We start from the raw sequence: 21,436 nt of genomic DNA, 5'->3' as shown, positions 1-21,436 counted from the left end.
GCTGACCGTCCTACGAGGGAATTTTTTTTTTTTTTCAAGCTTGTGGCCCGCTGCGTCTAAATTTAAAGGGCCCGCTGCCTTCTAGAAGTTAGTCTGAAGGGGAACGGTGGTTGTGTGTATGTGTGGACTGCGTTTTGTCATGGGACCGGTGCGGTTGGAAATACTGCTTTTCATCCTGGCAGCGTACAGTGCTTGGGCATGGACGACGAAAGAAGAGGAAGATGACACAGAACGTTTGCCCAGCAGATGCGAAGGTATAGAAAAGGAGCTGTTCTTACTTGCATCTGTCCATCCCACCTCCTGCCTCTCTAGCTCTAGCTCTAGGCTCGCATCCTGCCTCTCTAGCTCTAGAGCTCTAGGCTCGCTCAAATGGACTAACATAGATGGGTCACTCGACCATCTTGAAAGTTCTTTGGAGCTTTTTTTTTTTTGGTTTTTCGAGACAGGGTTTCTCTGTGTAGCTTTGCGCCTTTCCTGGAACTCACTCTGTAGCCCATGCTGGCCTCGAACTCACAGAGATCCACCTGGCTCTGCCTCCCTAGTGCTGGGATTAAAGGCGTGCGCCACCACCGCCCGGTGCTTGGTAACTCTTGAATGGGAACAAGGGAGAGAAATCGGAGTTAGGGTGACACTACATTTCCCAGGCAGCATCCAGAAGGAGCCAGGTTTTTCTTGTAGGCTCGGGCCCCAATGGATTGTGGGAATTGTAGTTTTAAGGACTTGTAACGCGGGGTCTACGGAGCATCTTCCTCACTGCGTTTCCCGCCCTGTTAGCCACCAGACCTAAATCTGACAGCCTTGCATGGGTGGGGTGTAAGGTTCATACCTTCTAGACATCCTGCGCCCCGCCCTGGCATAGACGCTCGAAAATTACAACCCTTATGACACCCTCCAGGGGTTTAAAGGTGAGTAAGTCAGCAGCTGAAGCTGATGAACAAAACATGGGAGACATCACACCACTTAGAAGTTAGTTGCTCATCAGAGTGAGGCTTTGCAGTTGGGGTGTACTGTAGGGATTTTACAGCAAGCAGCGTGGTCTCTGGCTGCATGACTGAATGCCCCCCCCACCCCAACCGGGAGGGAGCCAGGTTACTGAATATCCTGTGGTTCCCTGGTTTGTTGCCTCCCTGACATTTACTTTTCCTTTGGATTCTTTCTCTCTTCACCTTACACCCAACTGTATTTTATTATCATTGTTACTCATTACTTGAGTCTAATCTTTCACTTCTTTTTGCATCTGGTCCCTTGTTTTTTTGTTGTTGTTTGTTTTGTTTTGTTTTGTTTTTTGTTCGTTTTGTTTTTCACAACCGGGCTTCCCTGTGTAGCCCTGGCTACCTTGGAACTCTCTGTAGATCAGGCTGGCCTTGAACTCACATAGATCCGCCTGCCTCTGCCTCCCAAGTGCTGGGATTAAAGTCGTGTGCCCGGGCTGTAGTTTGTTACTTCTATAGGAGACTTTTCTTTTGAGAGCCCAGCCCACCGTGTGCCAGGTCAGGTGCTGGGAAAGACAATGGTGGAAAAGACATGTTCATCCTTATTGAAATTACAATACAGCCGGTGACTTTTGGATGAATTTTACATTTCCTGGTGAGATTATATCTCTGTTTTAAAAAAAATTATTTTGTGTATGTGTGCGAGGTCAGAGGATAACATGGAGGAGTCTGTTCTCTCCTTCCACCATGTGGGTCCTCCAGGTTTGGCAGTGGGTTCCTTTACCTGCCGAACCATCTTATCAGCCCTGGAAACGGGTTTCTTGATTGTAACCCTGGATCACTGTCACTGTATCATCGTGTATGTATCAGTCCCAAACTATTCCGGCAGTGTTTCATGGACGCATCATGATGGGTTTTTATGCTGTCTGTACTCTCGTACACATAGGAAAGTAGCTCAGTGAGTAATGTCAGAGTGAGAGCAAGTACTTACACAGTGCTCACTACATGCCAGACGCGGCTCGGGGGTTTCCCATGTATTGATGGACTTAAACCATCGCTCCTCTACAAGGGACACAGTCGATCCACGTTTTGAGGTGAAGAAGTTGAGATACACAAGTGTCACAAAGCTACTGATTGAGTCGGTCTCCTCCTCCGGCCATTCTGGCTCCAGAGCGTATGCTTATATGCTCTGCTGCCTTGGATCATGGGCAGAACGACTTGGGAGTCATCACTTGTCTTCATCCCCTTGGGCATCTCCTTATTACCAGTGTGTAAGCTGCTGAGCATGGAGCTACAGGAAGAGCTGAGTCGCACAGGCCGATCCCGAGAAGTGCTGGAGCTGGGGCAGGTGCTGGACACGGGCCAGAGGAAGAGACACGTGCCTTACAGCCTTTCGTGAGTCTGTGCTTATCCACCTTCTAACCAACCCCAGAGGAGCTGCCGGGTTCCTGAAACATCAGTCTTATCTCCCTTGTTCCCACAGTGAGACAAGATTGGAAGAGGCTTTGGAGAATTTATGTGAGCGGATCCTGGATTACAGTGTTCACGCTGAGCGCAAGGGCTCATTGAGATATGCCAAGGTCAGGCATTTCTTAGGAAGGGCCTTGCTGATTTGTCTTTCTTTTTTCCCCTAAAGCTTTGCATGTTCCCCTGTATGTTCATGTATGTGCGTGTGTGCATGTAGAGAGGCCAGAGAACAACTCTGGGTGTTTTTCCTCAGGAGCCATCCACCTTATTTCATTTTTCCATAATTATTTCATGTGTGAGCTTGTGTCACAACATACTACTGAGGTCAGAGGACAACTTGTATGAGTTGGTTCTCTCTGGATTGAACTCAGGTCATGAGGCTTGGTGGGAAGCACCTTTACCCACTGAGAAATCTTGCCATATCTACTTTGTTTTGTTTTTGTTTTGTTTTGTTTTGTTTCTTGTTTCTTGAGACAGGGTTTCTCTGTGAAACAGTCCTGGCTGTCCTGGAACTCACTCTGTAGCCCAGGTTGGCCTCGAACTCAGAAATCTACCTGTCTCTGCCTCCCAAGTCCTGGGATTAAAAGCATGTGCCACCACACACACCCAGCTCCTGCCTTGGTTTTTGAGACAGGGTCTCACTGGCTTACTGACTTTCCAAGCAAACTAAGCTGGCTAGCCAGAGAACGCCAAGAATCTACCTGTCTGTTGTTGCTCAGTGCTGTGATTGTAAGCTTATACCACCATGTCTTTCTCTATATTTTAAATATGGATTCTGGGGAATTGCCAGTCTGTCCCCCTATTACAGCCAGACTCTCTCACAGAACACACCACGAGTCTCCAGCAGTTGATAAAGCTGGTGTGGTGAAAAGGGAAAAGAAGAGGTAAGGTGGTGGACTGGACTAATACCGAATTTTCCATCCCTCAGGGTCAGAGTCAGACCATGGCGACGCTGAAAGGCTTAGTACAGAAGGGAGTGAAAGTGGACCTGGGGATCCCTTTGGAGCTATGGGATGAGCCCAGCGTGGAGGTCACATTCCTCAAGAAGCAGGTAGGATGGGATACCACTCTGTCCCGGGAGGTGAGAAGAGCTAAATCCTAGAATTCGATGTCAGGAATGTCTACCTCTGAACAGGGAGAAGACGGAGAGTGAGGACTGTGCCATTTATTAAGGCAGGCTCAACAGCATAGCAATATTACTACCACTGGGCACCTACTATGTCCTGGGTTCTGGGCCACATCCTACTGCCTTGTTATACTCTCATCACAGGTGTGATTACCAGTTCCCCACTTTTCAGGCTAGAATCTGAGACATACTGAGTTTTTGAGACAGGATTACACATAGTCCAGGCTGGTCTGTAACTCACTATGTAGTTGAGAACGAGCTTGAATATATGACCCTTCTGCCTCTACCTCCCAACTGGGATTACAGGCATTTGCCACCTAGCAGAGTAGATATACTGGGTATCAGATAGTAATAGATAATGTTGAAGGAAGAGAATCACACATCTAGTACTCCACGTGTAACCATCTGACTGCTGCCTGCCTCTCAAAAGGCAGTGAATGGAGAAGATAGGGAGTGAAAAGCAAGGTCTTCCAAGGCCCATCTGAGCGGATCCTCTTCCTGCTCTTCTTCACCAGTGTGAGACAATGCTGGAGAAATTTGAAGATGTCGTGGGCGACTGGTACTTCCACCACCAGGAGCAGCCCCTGCAGCATTTTCTCTGTGAAGGTCATGTGCTTCCAGCCTCTGAAACTGGTAAGTGTAGAGGTTGGGCCTCTCCTCTCTAGGCTCCCCCATCCCCAGCATTAATACTGCAATTGTTTTCTCCCATTCCACCTAGCTTGTCTACAGGAAACCTGGACTGGAGAGGAGAAGATCAGTGATGGGCATGAGAAGGCAGAGGAGGAGGAGGAAGAGGGGGAGGAGGAGGAAGAGAAGATAACCAAGACTTCAGGCAATCCCAAGCATGACCCAGAGGATCTTTGAACCCCCAGGGTGGGTCATGGGGAGTTTTCTAAACTCTCTCCCTTCCCCATCCCAAGGCTTGTAACTGTCCTTTTCGTATAATCTCAGGCATGGTCCTGGGGATCCAGAATGGCAACATGAGAGGAGAAAAAGGTGGAGAGAAGCTGGGGCAAGTTTTGCCTTCAGTGATGAGTCACATGCAGCCACTTAATTGACCAAGTGTGTGTGGTAACAGTGTTGAAGCTTTTCTCTATCCTTTACTGCACCGATTGGTCAGTCATGGTATGAGCTGTGGGAACGTCTCTTTGCTTTTTAAAGGGTCTATTTTAGACCCTTTCAAGGGGCCAGAGGAGGGCTACAGATGTAGCTCAGTTGGTAGAAAGTCTGCCTAGTATGGACAATGATGTGAGTTGGACCACATAAAACCTGATGCAGTGGCAAACTCCTATAATCTCAGCACTTGAGAAATGGCGGCAAGAATATCAGACGTTCAAAGCCATCACCCAGCTACGTGGCAGTTCAAGACCAACCAGAGCGACACGAGACCCTGTCTCAGACTATGCCAAAAAGGGACACTCACCAACCTACATACACAGCCTGCAAACATGAGGCTGTATGCTGTCAATCTGTAAAGAAGAACACGACACTGGCAAAGACTGAAGCAATGCTGATAGGTTAGGTGGTGTAGACATGTGGCCTATTTCATACTTCACCGGTGCCATATGTTCTATATCGCTATTAAACCTTTTCTATATGAATCGGCTGAGCCCCATTTCAAACATGCTCACATTATCACTGAGGGAGCACCCAAACAGTGGCCTGCCTTCTATTAACAGCTAGTGGTGTTTATAATTTTGCGCCCAAGGATACTGGCAGGGGTTGGGGAAACAACTGTACCAGAGCGGCGCTATGCGTCATCATCCTAGCACTTGGGAGGTAAAGGCAAAAGGATCAAGAGTTTAGGTCTTCCTCGGCTATGTAATAAGTTCGGGACCATCCTGGGCTACATGAGATCCTGTATCAGAAAACAGAAAAAAAAAAACCTACCTCGTTTGTGCAACACGTGGTGTAAACTGTACAGAGCTTAGAATTAAACGACGTGGCTAGCACTTCACCCACCATAGTTTTTGTACAGGAGCCTGGGAAGAGCAAAATTCCTCCCGTTTTCCCGAACCCCCCCCCCCCCCCCCCAGTAAAAAAAGACTTAAGGACCGCGATAGTTTAGTTTCAAACTCGTCAACGGCTAGAGCTAGAACGGAGGGGGAAAAGATATCCTTAAAATGTTGATGGGTGAAGACCTACCGTCTACAAGCCTAAAGGGACCCGGGCGAGGACACGTGGAAAGGCCGGAAGGGCGACACCATCTTAGGCGGGGGTGGGGAGCGGGAGGGCGATACCACTTTAAGAGCTGGGGGGTGGCAACGAGTTGAGACGGAAAGAGTGGCCGGGCTTGCGGTAGGTGGGAATTCGGAGGTGCTGGGCAGCCGTCCGTGGCTGGGTATAGTCCCTTCCCCTGCCATGAGCGGTCCAGTGCGGACCGAGCCGCTGCACGGTGAGACCCCTCTGCTGGCGTCCAGCGACTCCTACTCGGTGGTGGTTCTGCTGCGCGGCTACGCGGAGCCGCAGGGGACCGGCGACGCGGTGCGTGCTGATGGCACTGTGACCCTCGTCCTGCCCCGGGCCTGGGCCTCGGATTCCAGCCGCCGAAGGTCCCCGTCCGCAGACGGCGGCGCGAAGACTGCCCTGGAGGAGGCGGTGCGTGGCCCCATCCTCGTGGACACCGGGGGCCCCTGGGCTCGGGAGGCGCTGCTGGAAGCCCTGGCCAGGCAGGGCGTGGCCCCCGGAGACGTGACTCTGGTGGTGGGGACCCACGGGCACTCGGATCACATTGGGAACCTAGGGCTGTTTTCCCGGGCGGCTCTGTTAGTGTCCCATGACTTCTGCCTTCCCGGGGGCCTCTATCTGCCTCATGGGCTGTGTGAATTGCAGCCCTTGAAACTGGGCTCCGGACTGCAGGTGTGGGCCACGCCGGGCCACGGAGGACAGCGGGACGTGAGTGTCGTAGTGGAGGGCACCAGCCTGGGCACCGTGGTGGTGGCTGGTGATGTGTTCGAGCGCCTTGGGGACGAGGACTCCTGGCAGGCCCTGAGCGAAGACCCAGTAGCTCAGCAGCGGAGCCGGGAGAGGATCCTGGGTGTGGCTGATGTGGTGGTACCTGGTCACGGAGCCCCCTTTCGGGTGGTCAGGGGAGCAGTGAAGAGTTCGGAGGATTTGGTATGTGAAGACAAGGAGGCCGCTTAACTGGACTCCTATCAGGAAAGCCCCTCCAGCGAGGAACTGGAGCCAGGGAGACCCAGAGGACACCGTCAGAGCAAGCAAGACTTGTCACTTGTCATGTTCAGCTTTGCTAGGAGGCAGCTTCCAAGCAGGATGGAGTGACTGGCATCAGTCACCTTTATCACTGTCTGCAACCTAAGTAGGACGAAGGACTGGCTCAACTCTGCATCTTCTGTGAGCCTCAGTAAAATGCAGGAAAAAAAAAAAAACTTTTTTAATTAAAATATTTATGGGATGTGTGTGTGTGTCCGTGAAGGACTGAAGGCAACTTGGAGGAGTCGGTCTCTCCACCCTGTGGGTCCCCAGGATTAAGTTCAGTTCGTCAGGTTTGGTGGCAGGCACCTTTACCTTCTTGACGAATATTCTTGTTAAGATCTTCCAAAATAAAAAAGGAGACTGGAAGACATACTGTCCTGATGTAAATGCAAAATACTGATAGCAATAATCCTTGGGATGGTAACCAGAAGCTGCAAGAGAGGAACATTGTGGCCAATGACTTGTTTCTCCCAGGATGCACTCTGGAGAGAAGGTGCCTGACACGGAGATGAGATGACCCCATAGTCAGCTGACTTTTTTTTTTTTTTTTTTTTTGGTTTTTGGTTTTTTTGAGACAGGGTTTCTCTGTGTAGCTTTGCGCCTTTCCTGGAACTCACTTTGTAGCCCAGGCTGGCCTTGAACTCACAGAGATCCACCTGGCTCTGCCTCCCAAGTGCTGGGATTAAAGGCGTGTGCCACCACCGCCCGGCCTTTTTTTTTTTTTTTTTTTTTTTTTTTAAAGATTTATTTATTTATTATGTACACAGTATACTGCCTGCATATATGGCTGCAGGCCACAAGAGGGCACCAGATCTCATTACGGATGGTTGTAAGCCACCATGTGGTTGCTGGGTATTGAACTCAGGAAAGCTGAGGCTGGCCTTGAAATCCTGATTCTCCCAGGATTACAGAATCCTGGCTCTCACCTGACTTTAGTTCATTCACTTACTCAGTGAATTTACTCGGTGGATAATTAATACTTGTAATGTCTCAAGCACTGATGCAGGTCACGTGATACTATAACACTGAGCAAATGACAGATTCCCTGCCTCACACAGAAGTCACATTCTATTCAGGAGACAGATGAGTAACCATAATAGTAGTAGCAACCAAACAATTATAGGTTGTGGCTTGCAGTATATACATGCAGGATGAGGACAAGAGAGAGCAAGGTTGGGAGAGGCCGCTTGATATTGAGAGGTTAGGAAACGCCTCTGAATGATGTTGCTTCTTTGTCTGTTTTTTACATTCATTTATTTTGCAGGGTGTATATGCATGAATTTGAGCTATGGCTTAAACATGGATGTCAGTTGTATTTCTCCAAGCATGTAGGTTCTGAGGGTCAAACTTGGGCCATCAGGCTTGGCAGCAAGCACCTTTATGAACTGAGTCGTCTCTTTGCCACCCCCCCCTTTTAAATTTTAACTTTCTCTTTTAATAAGACAGTTGGGGTGGGGGATCAAGCTTGAAACACAGTAACACTTATTTTGGCATGGCCCCTGGTTTTTGTTTTAGATTAGGGTCTTTTGTAACCCAGGCTGCCCTTGAACTTGCCATTTAGCTGAGGATGACCTGAACCTCTTGTCTTTACCTCCGAAGTGCAGATGAGTACTTGCAGGAGGTGCAGATGAGTACTAACAGGCATAGCGTGTTCCTTTTGTTCTTGAGACCACCTTGCTCTGCAGCCCAGGCTCACCTAGAATTCGCCGTGTAAACCCAGCTGGCCTCAAAATTCTCAGTCCTCTTGTCTCTCCCTCCTGGTTGCTCTGATTACAGGGTAAAGCCACCACATCCAGCTTGTGAGAAGGTGTTTGACGGAAGAACTGAATGAGGGAAAGCTGCCTCCGTGAGAATCTGAGAGAAGGGTGTCCGTGGCAGCAGAACAGTAGATGTAATTCTCCGAGCCACAACAGCTCGACCCGTTTGAGCAGAAAAAAAGACCCCTGGGGCCTGGGAAGTAACTCAATACAATGCTAGCCTAGCATGCACAAAGTACCTGGTTCAGTTCCCAGCATGGTATAAAACTGACATACCTATAACCCCAGTGTTTGGGAAATGAGAAGTTTAAGGTCATCCTCAGCTATAGAGCAAGTTCAAAGCCAGCCTGGGCTACATGAGGCCTAGTCTCGTAAGTAAGGAAGACTCATGGGGCTGGACTGCAGTAGGACAGGAAAGTGGCAAGGAATGAGAGTTCACGTGGAGCAAGCCTGGGAATCATTGCAACATAGAAGCCATCGGCTTAGAAGCAGGCTGTAACATACTTGTTTTCAAGTAATCTGTCAGGGCACTGTGGCTCACTTCCCTAATCCCAACACTTAGGAAGCAGAGGCAGGAGGACCAAGAGTTCAAGGTCATCCTCAAGCTGCATGGTGAGTTTGAGGCCTGCTGGGCTAGGTCTCAAACAAATAAGTAAAAGACAAGTGATCACTTGATCTGAGTGGAGAAGGCCTTAGTGTGGAGCAAGAGCAGGATCAGGTAGATTGGTAGGAAGTGTTAGAGAGCGTTTCTCAACCTCTGGATCTCAACCTCTTTGGGGGAGTATCAAATGTCCCTTTCACAGGGGTTGCCCAAGACCATCAGTAAACACATAATAACATTATGATTCATAACGCTAGCAAAATCACAGTTATGAAGTAGCAATGAAAATGACTTTATGGTTGGGGTCAGCACAATACGAGGAACTGTACTAAAGGGTTGCAGCGTTAGGAAGGTCGAGAACCACTGTCCTAGAGTGAGAGGAATTAGTGGCACCTGCCCTGATTCTAGAAGTTTTATTGTGGCTGTGATTCTCTTCATTGTCGTGTCCCCAACCACCCCCCAGACCCTTTGTCAACTTTTTTAGGAACACTCAGGTGGGATAGATGGAGAGGAGGAAGCCCATCTTGTTTTGAACAATGAGCTTCCCTGGGTGGAGGTCATTTCCTAAGTGTCCACAAAGGCCACAGGGAGATCAACAGAGACAGCTGGAGTGTGAGCCATATTTATGACTGGTAGTGGCCAGTTTGATGTCCACAGAAGTATTGAGATCCCAGGACAGCAGGGCCATCACAGCTGTGTGGATCCCTTTCAGCCACCACACAAAGATGGACAGAGGGAAAGTGATAAATTGGTCCCCTAGCCAGGCTCCCCAGCTACCTGGTTACAGAGTGAAGGGAAGTCATTGGTAGTCAGAAAGTACTGGAGCCAAGTGGCCTTCCAGTGCGGCACTATATCCCACACCTTACAGCCAGCAGGAACCCAGCCTGGTAAGTGATGTGCTGGCTTCAGTGCTGTTGGGAGGAGGAGAGTATGGATGAGGGGTTAAGTTAGTGTTATGCTTCCTCCTTTGACAGGTCACAGGAGGGTCTGGAGAGACGACTTAGCAGTTAAAAGCATGTAGTGCTATTGCGGAGGACTGGAATTCCATCCTCAGTAGTCATGTCAGAGGCTCACAGCTGCCTGGAATGGCAGCGGGGATCTGACACCTCCCCGGCAACTCTACACTCACACACACACACACACACACACACACACTTAAAATGTGTGTGTGTGTATCTTTGTGTGTGTGTATGTAGCCATGGCTGTCCTGGAAATCACTCTGTAGACCAGGCTGGCCTTGAACTCACAGAGATCCTCCTGCCTCTGCCTCCCAAGTGCTGGGATTAAGAGCACATGCCTCCAACACTCTGCTGCCTTCTATCTTGAGTGTTGGGATTCCATGTGTACACCACCTTGTCTGGCTTGTAATGTGCTGGGGGTGAAACCCAGGGATTTATACATGCTAAACAAGCCCAAGACAACAACAAAACCCTAAAAACCTGCCAGTTTTCTTTGCTTGGGAAACGAGGTTTTTTGTTTTTTTTTTTTGTTTTTTTTTTTTAATTTTTGAATGCCAAATGCCATTTATTGAAGGAGGGAGGAGGTCTTAAATACAGGCTTATAGCACAATGGGAGAACCCCGGAGGGCAGAAGTTCGCTACTGATGTTTTGCAATCTTGCATCTAAGCTGTTAATGCCCAATATGCAGGATACACAGACAAGGAACTTTCCTTAAGCATTCGGGAGGGTGGAACCCAGCAGGGAATTAGCATAGGGAGGATATCAAGGTCAAGGTCAGCAAGCAAGGCAACAGTTACCCAAAACGGGGCAGGGCCCTGCAGGTTCCCCCTTTTACTAAAAAATGAGCTTCTGACTTAGGTTGCATGGGACGTCAGCAGGTCACCTTACCCATCATGGAGACACCTGCCCAGACCACACAGGTGCTCTCTCTTAGGTTGGTGAGCGCCCCCCAGTCATTACCCTTCTCTGAATACTCATTATCATACAGGCTCAATCATGTGTGAGCTGCAGAGTTAACTGCTGCCAAAGATCTCAAAGTGACACTGGGCTTGCAATCTGTGTGTTCAACACAGAAAAGACCAACAGAAGTCCTAACCCACCCATAGCCAGTAGGCTAAAGGCAACTGAGCCATTCCCTTCCTTAACAAGCTTTACTGCAAATTGGAGTCCTTGTAAGATGGTATCCCAAAAGCAAATGGAATTTGAGTTTATAAATTTATAACTTTCAAAGCCAATCAAAACATATATAATTATTGAATTAAATTTATCATGCCCAATAGAATGAAAGATTAATTAACTGCTGCCAGGGTCTCCACTGTGCTAGCTGTAGTAAGCAATTATGAAATGGCAATCCCAGAAACAGTAGCAGCTGTGGCCACCACTGCTATAACAGCAACAATGGCAGCAGCAATGTCAAATTCTCTTCTGGAGTGTGTGGGCATCCACTGGTATGGACATAACTCCAGGAACATGAACTGCCAAGGCCCATTTTTCTTGATCCCAGCACGACTTAAGAGACAATTTCTCTGAGTAGCTATGGCTGTTCTTTAACCCGCTCTATAGACCAGAATGCCCTTGAACTCAGAGATTGGCCTGCCTCTGCCTCCTGAGTGCTGGAATTAAAGGCATGCACCACCACCACCCAGCAAAACAAGTCTAAGACTCTGAGAGGGTCTGTGTGCCTTTAATCTCAGCACTAAGGAGGCAGAGTCAGGGATATCACAGGACCTACCTGGAATACAAAGTGAGTTCAAGGCCAGCATAAGTCACTTAGCAAGACACATCTCAAAATAGAAAGTAGAAAGAGCACTGGGATGGAGCTCAGTGGTAGAATGCTTGCTTAGTATGTGCTCCTTCCTAGGTTCAATCCTCAGTGCTGCAAAAACACGAAGAACAAATAAACCCGCCCAGCCTCAAACTTTAAATGCGTTGTGTGGCATTTGCCCATCACCTGCACGAACCAAGGTAGCCACCAGAGGGCAGTCTTTGTTAACTCTACTCTCTGCCAGTCCTGTTTTTGTGTGTGTATGTGTGTGTGTGTGTGTGTGTGTGTGTGTGTGTGTATTTATTGGAATGACTTACAGGCTGCAGTCTAATGTCTAGCTGTGATGGGAAGTCCAAGAATCTAGTAGTTGCTCAGTCCCACAAGGCTGGATCTCTTAGCTGGTCTTCTGTATATGTTGGAACCCTGAAGAAGTAGGCTCCAATGCCAGTGAAGAAACAGATGTGCTGGCAAGATGAGAGCAGATAGGTGGAGAACAAGCTCTTCCTTCTTCCATTGTCTTTCCAGCAGAAAGTGTGGCCCAGATTAAAGGTGTGTCTTCTTGCCTCAAGATCCGGATCACAAGTGTGCCCTCCATTTCTGGATTATAACAGTTCATTCCAGATATAATCAGGTTGACAACCAAGTATAGCCATCATAACAGGGAGAGGTGTTTTTTTTAAGATTTGTTTTTATTATTTATTGTTTTTTTTTAAATTTTTTTTTGGTTTGGTTTTTTGAGAAAGGGTTTCTCTGTGTAGTCCTGGCTGTCCCAGAACTCACTTTGTAGACTAGGCTGGCCTGGAACTCACCAAGATCCACCTGCCTCTGCCTCCCAAATGCTAGGATTAAAGGCGTGCACCACTACTGCCCAGCTAAATAAAGATTTATTATTTATGTGTGTGTGTGTGTACCTGTGGGTTTATACATCTATGTGTGGGTATGAGTATGGCATGTCCAGCCCCAGGACAGGTTTTTTTACACACAGAAGGTTGAAGACTGACAGCCCTTAGATGTAGTTAGACTTTTTCATTGGAACTGTTGGCTCCCTAATAAAGACATGGAGACTTATGAAACTTCAGCCTATAGCTTAGGCTAGTTCCTAACTAGCTCTTAAAACTTAATTTAACCTATTTCTATTAATCTATGTGCTGCCATGTGGCTTGTAGCTGTTACCTGTCCTCCTGCATTTCTTGCTTGTTCTGTGTCTCTGGGCATTTCTGCCCTTCTTCCCAGCATCCTCTGTGCTCTAGAAATCCTGCCTAGCTATTGGTCATTCAGCTTTTCATTAAACCAATTCGAGTGACACATCTTCACAGTGTACAAAACGATTATTCCACACCATTTAGGGAACATTTGTATAAACGCCCAGATGAAAGGGAGATTCAGTCATTAGTGATATAGATCGGGGATGGCATAAGCAAGGCTCTGGGTTCAATCTCTAGCAGCAGAAGGACAGAAGGGGGGATTTAAGGCATGGAGTGGACAGTACCAGCTTGGACTATATGGTGAGTTCCAGGCTATTCTGGGATATATAGAAGATCCTATATATCCTGTGTCTCAAGTTGGCCTTGCATTACAGGAAATACCCATAGCTCAAAATGGTGAGATGATTCAGTGGTTAAGGGCACTGGCTGCTCTTACCTAGGAATGTGGTGATATATTGTGTACTCTAATAAACTTGCCTGAGGATCAGAGGACAGAGCCAGGCACTAGATTAAATATAGAGGTGACACCACTGCCTGATCTCTATGTCTAATCTAGTGGCTGGCTCTGTCCTCTGATCCTCAGGCAAGTTTATTAGGGTACACAATATATCACCACATACAACAGAGTTTGATTCCCAGCACTCAAGTTAGATGGCTCACAGCTGTCTGTAACTCCAGCTCCAAGGGATCCAGCACCCTCTTCTGGCCTCAATGGGCATAGCACTCATATGCACACACACACACACACACACACACACACACACACACACACACACAGGGAATGGGGAATGAAAATAAAAGAATACAGTTTAAGAATCTCTAACGTGTATCTCTCATGTCTAACTCTATGTCACCTGGGTGAAAAGATCTTTTACTCCCTTGTTAATCCTTTCCTCAAAGCACAAATAATAGGTGACATGTGCACACTGCCAGCCAATTGATAACCTCAAATGAAACCAAGGCCAGAGCAAAGGAAATACCCAGATGTTTCTCCACTCACAAGATTCCCAAACAAAGTGAACATGAACAGGAAGAAAGATTTGGTAGACACATCAGCAAGTAAAACCTGGTGTGAAATAGGAGGTATTTTCTTCACTCTAGCCTTTGAGATCCACATTAGAGTAATTAAATCCCCAAAGGTTAGATCTACCTGTGTCATCTCATATGTGGTGTTAGCAGAGTATGATGTGTTTTTTTTTTAATGGTGTTGAGAATGGAACCTGGAAAACTGTATATGCTAGGCAAGTATTCAACCATTGAACCACACCCCAGCCCCTCACTGGGGGATTCTAGGCAGGGGCTCTACCACTGAGCCACACCCCAGCCCCTCACTGGGACATTCCAGGCATGTGCTCTACCACTGATTCACACCCTCAGTACCTCACTGGGGGATTCCAGGCAGTTGATCTACCACTGAGCCACACCCTCAGCCTTAAATAAAAGTTGTTTTGGGGTTTCTTTTTATGACTTAAATTTCAGCTTCTCTGTTTATATCATGTGATAAAAATATCTGAGTCTTTTGCTCTTAGAAAGGTGTGTGGGAATGATTTACCTCTTAGCTATGTCCAAGAACACTGTTAGGTCCAAGAACGTGCAAAAGATCACCGAAGTCTATGAAACCAGAAGCTAACTTTATTCTAGAAAAAAATCACTGCTGGCCCAAAAAGCTTATCAACTAGCTGAGACCACAGCCAGAGTTTGGAATTTTGAAACTTGTAGCAATGAAGGTGGGTTCTGGCCCCCTTTTTATAGCAAGAAGTAAGCCTTAGGCATGGACAAACAAATTTTTGCAATCTCAAAGTTAAACATTTCGAGACATATTGCATTTTAGGATTTATAATTTCACTAACAACATTTTAGAAGGTTCCAGCTAGTTGATGTTTGTAGAAGTCTGTAGTCTTCCCTGACACAGCTGATTGATATTTGCCCCAAACTCGCAACTTTACCTGACATAGCTGGGTTCCCATGGCAGAGAGGACATGGAACAATGCAGAACAGATTGTCATGTAGAACTCACAAAAGGTTAGCTTTGGTTTACGGCAGTTGTCAGTGGTAGGGTTGTAAGTGGTTGGGAGAATAGCTAACTGGCTATAGAGAGCCCTGTTAAAAAAACTAACATTTGGGTTGCTGATAGAGCTGCCCATCGTAAAACAAAGAACGACCTAGTTAAAGATTAATCCTTATTTGCTGGCAGAGCTGATGACTGTCAGCTTCCATCTCTTAAGCCTATATAATTTTTTATTCCTATATTCTTATCTTATTCCTATATTCTTATTTCTATATTTCTATCTTGTTCCTGTATTCCTATCTTCCTATTCCTAGACCCTTCAGGACACAATTTTATTTTCAGACAATTACTCTCCTTTTGTTCTGAAGTACATAGCATTTTTGCTGTCTCAAAGTTACAGGGTCAGCCCATCTGTAGACAAGGCAGACTCTCTGAGGTAAGCATGACTGGGTCTATGGGGTGGGGACAAATCTGCTTCCAGAGCCAGCTGCTTGGTGAGGTCAAACAGTATATGACAATTTGTTGTGGTTTGCATGAGAAATGTCCTCCATAGATTTTGGTATGTAGTTGGAAGTTTTTCTGTGTCCCACCTGGTTCTGCAGCTGCTCAGACCCAAGTAAACACACAGAGGCTTATATTATTTTATAACTGCTTGGCCATTTGCTCAGGCTTATTACTGACTAGCTCTTACACTTAATTGACCCATAATTCTTATCTGTGTTTAACCATGTGGCTTGGTACCTTTTCTCAGTTCTGCCTTGTCATCTTGCTTCCTCTGTGTCTGGTTAGCGACTCCTACTCAGCCTTCCTCTTCCCAGAATTCTCATCTGCTCACCCTGCCTATACTTCCTGCCTGGCTACTGGACAAACAGCATTTTATTTATCAACCAATCAGAGCAATACATATTCACAGCATACTGAACGACATCTCACAGCACTGGTATTTGAACACTTGATCCTTAATGAATGGCACTGTTTTGGGGGAATGTTATAGACCCTTTAGGATGTTGGTTTTCAACCTTCCTAACGATGCGACCCTTTAGTACATGTTGTGGTGACCCCCAACCATAAAATTATTTTTGTTGCTACTGCAAAACTGTAATTTTGCTACTGTTACTAATCATAATGTAAATATCTGATATTTCTGATGGTTTTAGGCAACCCCTGTGAAAGGGCCATTCAACCTGCCCCCAAAGGGCTCATGACCCACAGTTTGAGAACCATTGATTTAGGATGTGCTGCCTTGCTAAAAGAAGTACATTACTAGGGGAGGGCATGTAGGGTTTATAGCTGTAGGGAGCCGCTATTCAAAGATGGCGCTGGCTTCCTGGTAGCCTAGCTGTAAACAACTCCATATTTGGCTATGATGCACGAGTATGGTAATCGGCCTTATGTCCTCAGCCTATCCCGTGGCTCCCGTGTTCGCAGTCTGGCGGGACCCAATCATAGTACGGCACGTTTGCCTGATTCCCTATATAAGCAGCTGCAGTTTAGTTCTCGGGGCCCCTCACCTCCCGCTCTCCCTTGATCAAGAGGCGCTCCAATAAAGTGTGTTCTGAGACGGATCCTCGCATGGTGGTCGTTCTTCCTCGCTGGCCGAGGAGCGCGCCGCAACTGGTGCCGAAACCCGGGACGGGACGGAAACTTTGGACACCAGGTGAGGGGTCGAGGAGGATTCAGAACTCAGCACACGGAGCGGTGACGTCGGTGAGTTCTCCAGGAACGGTGACGTCGGTAAGTTCGCCAGGAACGGTGATGACGTCGGACAAGGAGGATCCAATTTGGGTACCGAGTCGATTGACGGGAATCATCAAGGTTGCCTCCGTGGTTGGGCCTGCTGATGCTTCTGCTGAGCCTGCAGCCAGGGATGATGGAACAGAGATGGGGGATACTGTCTGTGTTCCCGAAGCCGATGCCGATACAACATAATGCAAAAGTCTTTCCCAGATACTTTACTCCCAATAGTGCAATTAATCTTCCTTTTTGTTGAATTTGGATATGGTACAAGCGAACTTAGGAGAAAACCATATCTTTCCCGAGAGAGGATCTTTAGGTTTCCAGTTAGATCAGTCTGGGGATTGTATCCCCCTGACTAAGGCTGGGTATGGATGGTTTAAGGGAGATAGAATTTAATTTTGGCATGCTGCCTTGGAGGATGCGTGTTTTGTCTGTGGTTGGTCTGCCGTTTGCAAGCACGTTCAAAAAGGACAAGGGCATTATCACTCAAGCATTGGCCGCTTTGGAGTGTGGCGCCTCCCCCCAGATACCTAATATCCACACAGCCTTTGCACCCCCAGGACTGGTTAGTCCATTGCACTCCGGAAGGTGTGTGGACAATTAAGCACAGGATGCCAGGCTCGTGCACTGCACTTGAAGCGTAGGACATTTTCCTTCCTTCAAGGAGAGCAAGTCTGACAGCACATGGAGTCACATAGCCTTTGCACCCTTAGGACTGGTTAGTCCATTGCACTTGGGAAGGTATGTGGACAATTGTTACATGCATAGCCTTTGTACCCCAGGGACTGGTTGGTCCATTGCACTCGGGAAGGTATGCAGGCAATTATGCACAGTTAACTCATCCTCGATCGGTCAACACATCATGAGGTGGGGACCTGATTGGATGAAATACTTGTGTTGCAGAAATCAGACCTATACTCTCTCCTGCTGCTTAATTAATAAAGAGGGGGGAGATGTAGGGAGCCGCTATTCAAAGATGGCGCTGGCTTCCTGGTAGCCTAGCTGTAAACAACTCCATATTTGGCTATGATGCATGAGTATGGTAATTGGCCTTATGTCCTCAGCCTATCCCGTGGCTCCCGTGTTCGCAGTCTGGCGGGACCCAATCATAGTACGGCACGTTTGCCTGATTCCCTATATAAGCAGCTGCAGTTTAGTTCTCGGGGCCCCTCACCTCCCACTCTCCCTTGATCAAGAGGCGCTCCAATAAAGTGTGTTCTGAGACGGATCCTCGCATGGTGGTCGTTCTTCCTCGCTGGCCGAGGAGCGCGCCGCATATAGCCTCACCCCATTTCCAATTTTATCTCTACTCCCTGATGTAATTTCTCAGCTTCCTGCTCCTGCCTCCATGCATGCAGCTTGCCACCATGTCTCTTCTGCCATTGTAGATTGTCCCTCTCCTATTTTGGACTCTTTTCCATGAGATGCTTTTATCACAGCAAAAGGAAAGAAACTAATACATATAGTATTGCTGTGGGATGGTCTGTATGTCAAATTGCTCTGATTGGTCAATAAATAAAACACTGATTGGCCAGTGGACAGGCAGGAAGTAGGTGGGACAAGGAGAGAGGAGAATTCTGGGAAGCGGAAGGTTGAGGCAGAGAGACACTGCCAGCCGCCGCCATGACAAGCAGCATGTGAAGACTCCGGTAAGCCACAAGCCACGTGGCAAGGTATAGATTTATAGAAATGGATTAATTTAAGATATAAGAACAGTTACCAAGAAGCCTGCCACGGCCATACAGTTTGTAAGCAATATAAGTCTCTGTGTTTACTTGGTTGGGTCTGAGCGGCTGTGGGACTGGCGGGTGACAAAGATTTGTCCTGACTGTGGGCAAAGCAGGAAAACTCTAGCTACATAGCATGAATTGTTAGAAGGTCTTATTAATAAAAAACAAACCTGGAAGCCAGATATATTGGGGTGAATGCTAGAAGATCAGAGAGACAGAACAAGCCACAGCTAACCTCACCTTGCCAATTCCTCAGCTGATCTTGTTTCCTCAAACTGGAAGCCTCTGAGTCCTCATCCAAATGGATCTCAGCTGAATTGCTGCTAAAAGCCTAAAAGCTTAACAGAGGTCTGATTCCTGGTCCTCACGCCTTATATACCTTTCTGCTTCCTGCTATCACTTCCTGGGATTAAAGGTGTGTGTCACCATGCCTGGCTGTTTCCAGTGTGGCTTTGAACTCACAGAGATCTGGATGGATCTCTGCCTCCAGAATGCTAGAATTAAAGAGGTATGTGCCACCATTTTCTGGCCTCTATGTCTATCTAGTGGCTGTTCTGTTCTCTGACCCCAGATAAGTTTATTAGGGTGCACAATATATTGGGGGACACAATATCACCACAAATACACAAGGGTACGAGCTGGTTTTGTGTGTCAACTTGACACAAGCTAGAGTCATCAGAGAGGAAATGCCTCTATGAGGTCCAGCTGTGAGGCATTTTCTTATTTAGTGATTGATGGCGGGAGGGCCCAGCCCACTGTGGATGGTGCCATCCCTGGGCTGGTGGTCCTGAGTTCTATAAGAAAGCAGGCTGAGCAAGCCATGGGGAGCAAGCCAGTGAGCAGCACTCCTCCATGGCCTCTGCATCAACTCCTGTCTCCAGGTCCCTGCCCTGTTTGAGTTCCTGTCCTGACTTCCTTTGGTGATGAACAGCGATGCGGAAGTGTAAGCCAATAAACCCTTTCCTCCCCAACTTGCTTTTTGGCCATGGTGTTTCCTTCCAGCAATAGAGACCCTAACTAAGCCCACAAATATAATGTACATTATACCAGCCTGGCTTCATACCCATAAACCACAATGTTTCAGCCTCCTAAGTGCTGAGATTATTGGAATATGCTGTTCCCCAGCAGTGTGAAATATTAATTTTTTCCTTTTATTTTATTTTACAAATACCATTCAGTTCTACATATCAGCCACGGATTCCCTTGTTCTCCCCCCTCCCACCCCCTCCCCTTACCCCTAGGCCACCCCCCATTTCCACTTCCTCCAGGGCAAAGCCTCTCCTGAGGACTGCGATCGACCTGGTAGACTCAGTCCAGGCAGGTCCAGTCCCCTCCTCCCAGACTGAGCCAAGCGTCCCTGCATAAGCTCCAGGTTTCAAACAGCCAACTCATTCAATGAGCACAAGACTCGGTCCCACTGCCTAGTTGCCTCCCAAACAGATCAAGCCAATCAACTGTCTCACCTATTCAGAGGGCCTGATCCAGCTGGGGGCCCCTCAGCCTTTGGTTCATAGTTCATGTGTTTCCATTCGTTTGGCTATTTTTTTCAATAATTGAGTAAATCCGGAATTTATTAAAAGCCACAGTCGTCCTAGGGACCTCCATGCTATATATATAGCCTCCATGGTTCTATGGGTTGTGGTCTGATTGTTCTTTATTTTATATCTAGAATCCACTTATGAGTGAGTACATACCATGACTGTCTTTCTGGGTTTGGGTTACCTCACTCAGGATGATTTTTTCTAGTTCCATCCATTTGCCTGCAAATTTCATGCTTTCATTGTTTTTCTCTGCTGAGTAGTACTCCATTGTGTATATGTACCACATTTTTTTTTCATCCATTCTTCTGTTGATGGGCATCTAGGTTGTTTCCAGGTTCTGGCTATTACAAATAGTGATGCTATGAACATAACTGAGCATGTATCTTTATGATATGAATCAGCATTCCTTGGGTATATGCCCAAGAGTGGGATGGCTGGGTCTTAAGGTAGTTCGATTCCTAATTTCCTGAGAAACCGCCATACTGATTTCCACAGTGGTTGTACAAGTTTACATTCCCACCAACAGTGGAGGAGTGTTCCCTTTGCTCCACATCCTCTCCAACATTGACTGTCATTGGTGTTTTTGATCGTAGCCATTCTGACAGGTGTAAGGTGGTATCTCAGAGTTGTTTTGATTTGCATTTCTCTGCTGATGATTAAGGATGTTGAGCATTTCTTTAAATGTCTTTCAGCCATTTGTGATTCTTGTTTTGTGAATTCTCTGTTTAGCTCTTTAGCCCATTTTTTTTTAATTGGACTGTTCAGTATTTTGATGTCTAGTTTCTTGAGTTCTTTATATACCGTGGAGATCAATCCTCTGTCAGATGTGGGGTTGGTGAAGATCTTTTCCCATTCTGTTGGCTGTCTTTTTGTCTTATTGACTGTGTCTTTTGCCCTGCAAAAGCTTCTCAATTTCGAGAGGTCCCATTTATTAATTGTTGTGCTCAGGGTCTGTGCTGTTGGTGTTTTATTTAGGAAATGGTCTCCAGTGCCAATGCGTTCAAGAGTGCTTCCTACTTTCTTTTCTATTAAGTTTAGTGTAACTGGATTTATGTTTAGGTCTTTGATCCACTTGGACTTGAGTTTTGTGCATGGTGACAGATATGGATCTATTTGTAATCTTTTACATATTGACATCCAGTTATGCCAGCACCATTTGTTGAAGATACTTTCTTTGTTCCATTGTATAGTTTTGGCTCCTTTGTCAAAAACCAGGTGTTCATATGTGCATGGATTAATGTCAGGGTCTTCAATTCAATTACATTAGTCCCAATGTCGGTTTTTATACCAGTACCAAGCTGTTTTTATTACTATAGCTCTATAGTAGAGTTTGAGATCAGGGATGGTGATGCCTCCAAGGGTTGCTTTATCGTATAGGATTCTTTTAGCTA

General features: G+C 46.9%; 2 protein-coding genes across 2 annotated transcripts; both read left to right on the top strand.

Annotated features, from left to right (window-relative positions):
• The first annotated feature begins 30 nt into the window (after positions 1–30).
• Cnpy4 (canopy FGF signaling regulator 4) lies at positions 31–5,126 on the top strand. The gene is made up of 6 exons (XM_006971209.4): positions 31–254; positions 2,201–2,327; positions 2,416–2,512; positions 3,328–3,450; positions 4,041–4,158; positions 4,244–5,126. Exons 1-6 carry the CDS (start codon positions 119–121, stop codon positions 4,387–4,389), a joined length of 747 nt encoding a protein of 248 aa, XP_006971271.1. The 5' UTR covers positions 31–118; the 3' UTR covers positions 4,390–5,126.
• Positions 5,127–5,780: 654 nt separating this feature from the next.
• Positions 5,781–6,807, top strand: Mblac1 (metallo-beta-lactamase domain containing 1). Its single transcript, XM_006971210.4, has one exon. It carries the CDS (start codon positions 5,887–5,889, stop codon positions 6,667–6,669), a length of 783 nt encoding a protein of 260 aa, XP_006971272.1. The 5' UTR covers positions 5,781–5,886; the 3' UTR covers positions 6,670–6,807.
• The last annotated feature ends 14,629 nt before the right edge of the window (positions 6,808–21,436 follow it).

The sequence above is a fragment of the Peromyscus maniculatus genome, chromosome 23, assembly GCF_049852395.1.
Source record: "Peromyscus maniculatus bairdii isolate BWxNUB_F1_BW_parent chromosome 23, HU_Pman_BW_mat_3.1, whole genome shotgun sequence".
Classification (NCBI taxonomy): Eukaryota; Metazoa; Chordata; class Mammalia; order Rodentia; family Cricetidae; genus Peromyscus; species Peromyscus maniculatus.
Note: the sequence above shows the minus strand (reverse complement) of the source record. Positions and strands in the feature narration are given on the sequence as shown.

What these genes read in the sequence shown, in the direction of transcription:
- Cnpy4 (XM_006971209.4), top strand. Translation starts at nt 119, where the DNA reads ATGTGTGGACTGCGTTTTGTCATGGGACCGGTGCGGTTGGAAATACTG. An exon ending in TTTGCCCAGCAGATGCGAAG is followed by an intron (nt 255 to 2,200) that starts GTATAGAAAAGG and finishes CCTTATTACCAG; the next exon opens with TGTGTAAGCTGCTGAGCATG. An exon ending in GCTCATTGAGATATGCCAAG is followed by an intron (nt 2,513 to 3,327) that starts GTCAGGCATTTC and finishes TCCATCCCTCAG; the next exon opens with GGTCAGAGTCAGACCATGGC.
- Mblac1 (XM_006971210.4), top strand. Translation starts at nt 5,887, where the DNA reads ATGAGCGGTCCAGTGCGGACCGAGCCGCTGCACGGTGAGACCCCTCTG.